This window comes from Ovis canadensis, chromosome 13, assembly GCF_042477335.2.
Source record: "Ovis canadensis isolate MfBH-ARS-UI-01 breed Bighorn chromosome 13, ARS-UI_OviCan_v2, whole genome shotgun sequence".
NCBI lineage: Eukaryota > Metazoa > Chordata > Mammalia > Artiodactyla > Bovidae > Ovis > Ovis canadensis.
This window is the reverse complement of record NC_091257.1, coordinates 57,013,764-57,019,528: the sequence shown is the minus strand read 5'-3', so window position 1 is coordinate 57,019,528 and position 5,765 is coordinate 57,013,764. Positions and strand designations below refer to the sequence as shown.

Below are 5,765 nucleotides of genomic sequence, written 5' to 3'. Positions count from 1 at the left end.
AGGATGGCTGCACTGGCCCGGTCTCATGCCCTGGCTCCAGCCCCTGCGAGTGGAGAGTGGGGAGGATGGGGGCTTTCTGGGAGGGTTCTGGGGAGGGCTGCCAGCACACACCTCCCACTCCCCCATCGCTGCCGGGAGCCGGGCAGGGGTGCCCATCCCTGTGTATGTAGCCGGGTCTGAACTGACAGCTCTGGGAGAAGCCCTCCAGGGGCAAGACAGGGAACTTGAAAGCCAGGGGTCTGGGGAGTGGGAGGGTTGGAGGCACAAATCCTGTCTCTTCCCTCCTCGGTCCTCTTCTGGTCCAGCTCCCAGACGGTCTATGGCAGCAGAATGGACAGCAGAGCAGGGATGGCTGATCTTCAGCCACATAAATATTGAGGGAGTGGAGCGTTCCCGTCCTATCAGAGCTGCTGTGGGTCTAAGGTGGTGAGACAGACCTCCATTAATTTTTCCTGTCTCTGTCCTCCTGCTCCGTGACCCCAGCATTGGGTGTAGATGTGGGTTTGCAAAGCCGAGCAAGAAAGGGAAGATCCAGGGAACCAGAAAGGACCAGATGGATCATAGGAGCTCAAGAAAGTGGACCTGAATGGGACGAGTGTGGTTCTAACCCTAATGGCACAAGGAAGATGTGAATGGAAGAAAGGGACAGACCAGCCAGCCTGGCTCCTGCAAAACACACATGCACAGACCCACAGCCCTGCAAGACTGACACAGAGCTGACCTGATCCTGAAACCACAACCCACAGAACGCTGGTCAGAATTTGTGCCCTGAATGCAGCTGGGTGAATCGCCCACTGAAACAAAAATACCAACATTCCCCAGAGAGCGCAAATAAGATACAGACTCTCATAATACAACTTTCAGAACATCCAGGATATGACCCAAGATTACTCAGTATACAGAGAACCAAGAAAATTACAGCTCTCCTGGGGGGTGGGGGGGACCAATCAGCAGATGCCAGTGCTGAGATAACTCAGGTATTGGAAATATCTGACAGACTTTAAAGAAGGTATTACCCAAAAATTCCAGGCACTTCCTTGGCAGTCCAATGGTTAAGACTCTGTGCTTCCAATGCAGGGGGACCAGGTTCAATCCCTGATTGGGAAACTAAGATCCCACATGCTCTGTGGCCAAAAGGAAAAATGAAAGTTCCAAGTGGGAGTAAGCACTTTTCAAAGATTGGAAAGGTAGAAACTATTAGTAAGAAATAGAAGATAGCCTTAAAAACCAAAAGGGAATTTTACTGATATCCTGGAAAATTAAAAAAACCAAAATAAAAATCTCATTAGTGAACTCAAGAGCAGACTGAAGATGTCGGCAAAAAGGGCTTATGAACTTGAGGACAGATTAACAGAAGTTATCCATTACAAACACTAAAGAGGAAGAAAATGTTTAAAAGCATGAATAGAGCTTCAGCAGTCTATGGGACAATTTAAAAAGGTCTTTCATGTCATTGGACTCTCAGAGGGAAATGAAAAGTGTTACAGAAAAAGAAGAAGAAAGGGGGAGCCGAAGGAAGAAAGAGAAGCGATAACGGCTGAGACTTTCCCAAATTTGTCAAAGACTCAGGTTTATGAAACTTATTGAACCCCAAAACAAGTAAATTTTAAGAAATCCACATCAAGGTACTGCTAAAAAAACTAAAGACAAAGGAAAAAAACCCTGAGAGCCTTTAGACAAAAGACATAATTTACAGAAGAACAAAAATTTGAACAACTGCAAATTTCTCATCAGGAACAGAGAAGCTAGAAGGGAGTAGAATAAGACTTTGAATTCTGAGAGATAAGAACTGCCAAACCAGAACCCCATAATCAGGGGAAATATATTTAGGGATAATCATGATATGAAGATGTAATCAGCTGAGGACAGGTTTAAGATATCTCATTGCCAGGAGATTTGCTCTGGAAGAAGGGCTAAGAGAATTCTTCAACAAGGAGAAATTTTCTGAGTTCTTCATGGGCTGAGTAACCTTGGATTGCATTCTGGGCATATGAAAATTGTATAATGAGACTGTGTCTTACTTATCTCTATGGGAATGTTGGTATTTTTGTTTGGGAGGATGGAGGAAAGTGTTGCATGTGAGTGAGGCAGGAGCTTCTGGAAGGACAGCAGCCCAGCCCACACCTCCGATGTCCAGAGCTGTGAGATAATAAATGTGTGTTGTCTTAAGCCGTTGTTGGTGTTAGCTTGTCACCGCAGCCCCCAGAAGCTAACCAGCTGCCCAGAGAGGAGAGGTCACTGCCGTGGAGGATGAGGGAGAGCCTGAAGGGACCTGCTGGGGCTGGAGCCCTGCAGCGGGGGCTTCTTGGTCTCTCCCCTTACTCTCTTCCTCCAGACCAGGAAAGTCCAGGACATGTGATGAGACAGGAGGCAGGGCAGACTGAGGGCCATGGGAGAAAGAAGACATCTCTCCCTCCCACAGGCAGGCCTCTGCGTTGGAGAACTGCATCTCCAAACACCTTCTAAGCTCTGGGCATCTGAAGACCCTGCCCAGATGCTGGTACCGGATGGAGGCTATGTGTGTACTGTCCGAGTGCCACAGAGGGTCGCAGGGACAGGAAACATCACTGGTCCATCCACAGGGATAGCAGGACATGAACACAGAGCCACGTCAAGGCCACACCTGCAAGTTTCCTTATGGGGCACAGCCTCCATTTTCTGGGGAACCTCAGCTTTTCCGGGGAGTCCCAGACACCTCTCACAGCTAATAAATAGCAGGAGGAAGATGCCAAGGTTTGGGCTCATGGGCAAACTTGCATCCTGGCCAGCCTGGGAAGTGGAGAGGGGACCAACCGGGAGAAAGTCTAAGGATGATCACAGAGACAGAACATGGTGTTCAGGGCTCCACCTCACTCCACTGCCCTGGGACCCAGCGCCCCCGTGTCCCTATCGCTTCCTGCCCCTCCAGGCCTCCCATGGCCTGGCTGGGCTGAACTCAGTGGACGGAAACCACAGGCTGGCTCCCACTCAGAGACACTAGGCTAGCAGGAGGGTCTAGCCTGCCCAGAGAGCAGCCCCCTAGAGAAGGGGGTTGGGGGGGTTTGGTGGGTGTGTGTATTTCAGATGAGGAGGCCTGGGAGGAGGACGCAAGTCTGCCCAGCTCCCCCAGCGGGCTCTCACCTGCAAGATCAAGAGGAGAAGAACGGCCGTGGGTGTGGGTGGCACCCAGCTGCCTTGAGTCCACTGGGCAGAGCAGCCCCAGGCAGGGCAAGCCACAATGACCAGACCCTGGCAGGGCCCCCGGCTGCTGCTGGCTGTTGTGGGGGCTCTGGTGGCCCTCAGCTGTCAGTCAAAGCGGAGGACCTTCATTCTTGTCTACGAGGTGCCTGTGTCAGACCCCGTGGTGGTGACCACCATGGAATTTTTGACTGAGGACTTCAACAAGAAGAACGAGGACCTGTACAACTTCAGGATCGTGCGTGTCCTGAAGGCCGTGAAGAGGGTCTGTGTGCCTCCCCTCCCCTCGTGCCCTTCTCTGGGGATCTGTGGGTTCAGGGCAGCCATGCAAGTGAACTCAGTCTCGTTTAGTCCAAAGTGGGTGTTTCAAGAGACGCAGAAATCTCCTGGAGCGGATAAAGTGGAGTCGCTTAAATGATACCCAAGACCAGGGTGGTACATCCTGGTTCAAGGGCCTGAGCTGTGGGAAGGGGACTCCTGGGCACTGGGAGACCATGTGTGTGCACGTCGGGGGCTGTCTCCATGAGGGCAGCAGCACCCAGCACCCACGGCTGAGGCAGGCTGGCCCTCAGAGTCTAGCCTGCTGCTCTCTGCCCTTTACATCAGCAACACATGGGTCACCAAGGGTGACTTTGCCCATGGAGTGGCTTCTGGGGAATTCTGCTCAAATGGCAGAGGGGCCAGGGGAGGCAACCAGGAAGGGGAGAGGGGAACCCATGGGTATGTCCAAGGAGGGCCTCCAACCTGGGTGCCCCATGAGGAGCTCCCACCCCCGGAAGTGACAGAGATGGGAGAGGGGTCCTTTATCCTTCGTCTTTGCCTCCCACAGCTGACTGACCACCTGGAGTATCAGGTCAACCTGGAGATGCGGCGGACTACCTGCCTCAAGTCGGAGCTGACCAACTGCTCCTTCCAGGAAGGGAAACTCTACAAGGTACTGGGCATGTCATCAAGAAAGGGCTCACCTCCCGGGGCTCTGCTTCTCAGCTGTTGGAAGAACGATGGGGAGACAGGGGGCCCAGGTGGAGGAGCAGAAGTGGCTGAACTGCAGGGTTGGGGCGGAGCGCTCTGGCCCCAGGCAAATAGCTGGTTGTAATAATATTTTAGCGGCTGCAGGACTTTGCTGGTGCACCCACTGAATATCTGAACATCAGCCTGTTGTGAACGCGCAATCACTGGGCTGTAGGCTCTGTTCCTTTACCAGCAGTGTTGAAGCGAACAGGAGGAAGCGATAGGAAAATGGGTCAGGAATAGTTCAATCAGGGGTGGAGTGGGTCAGGGAGGGGAGAAGCCTGCAGGCACGTGACCTGGTGAGGAGCCACCTCCCCAAAAATGGCTTCATCCCCACCCAGTGTTCTCATACTGGGAAGGTCAGCTGGGCCATCATCACTCAGGAGGTGTACCATCACACACACACACACACACACACACACACACGTCAGAAGGGCCCATGTGCTCAGGGGCCTTGAAGATCTCAAGTCCTACAGGCCCTGCAAACCACAGCTCTTTACCCAAAGGGACTATGTGAGGGTGATCACATAGTAATCTTGCCTAGGACAGTCCTGTTTGCTGTCTGACTTCCTAGTGTCATTGTTAACACCATCCTTATTTGCTTACAACATGTCCTGGTTTGGTTCCTAGATTTCTGGCCATCCTAGTTCTAGTGGCCTGTGTGATAAACGTGTCCATCCACAGGCTCCTCCTTCCATGGAAAAGTCTTCAAAATCTAGCAAGTTAGACTTGTTGGTGGAGAAGATCATGAAGTCTATGAAAAGAGTAATTGATGATTACAGTAAATTTAGTCTTGTCACTGTGAGAGATTGAATTGTCAGTGAATTCTATCTTGGGAGAAATGTCAATGTTTAAGCCTCCAACCCCACCGTGTCCTTGCCCTGGGATTTCTAAGAGAGCAGGAAAGCAAAATCACACTATGAAATGCTAATAATGTACAAAATCTGTTGATCGAGCTTTCACTGTTGGAAAAGAAATGGGATCTTGGGAGAGAACCAGGAAGGAAGGCGAAGGTGTGGTGACAGGCGGATGGACAGATGGAAGGAAGGAAGGAGAGAAGGAGAGGGAGTGGGTCGCATGGGAGGAAGGTGAAGGGAGGCGTGAAGGGGTGAGGTAGGAGAGCAGGTGGAGGGAGAGAGGGCGGGGAGCAAGCAAGGGCAAGTGTGACAGGAACAGTACATGCATAGAAAGGAAGAGGGAGAAAGTCAGTTGTTCCCACAGTGATGTGGGTGGGGAGACACTTTATCTCCAGTCTCCAATTCCAACCAGGGGCAGAAGGCGGTTTTGTGGGGGTGGTTTCAGCAGAGACACTATCAAATCCTTAAAATCAAAATAAAGACAGACCCACACGTTGCCCGGAGGTGGATTTGGGTGGGGCAGGGTTGGGGGGAGCCTGTCATTTCCCCATCCACATGTCTAACACCTTCTTTCCCCTTTAAAATGTTTACCTTGTGTGTTGATCTTTTCTACATTTTGTTTTGTGTTTGTTTTAGAAAATCGATTGCTACTTCTCAGTATTTGTTATTCCCTGGTTTGAAAAGTATAAAGTTCTGGCTCAAAACTGCACAAATGTCTAG

General features: G+C 51.2%; 1 protein-coding gene across 1 annotated transcript; it reads left to right on the top strand.

The window, feature by feature from the left end:
• Positions 1 to 3,217: 3,217 nt before the first annotated feature.
• CST11 (cystatin 11) lies at positions 3,218 to 5,765 on the top strand. The gene is made up of 3 exons (XM_069546341.1): positions 3,218 to 3,442; positions 4,007 to 4,111; positions 5,682 to 5,765. Exons 1-3 carry the CDS (start codon positions 3,218 to 3,220, stop codon positions 5,763 to 5,765), a joined length of 414 nt encoding a protein of 137 aa, XP_069402442.1.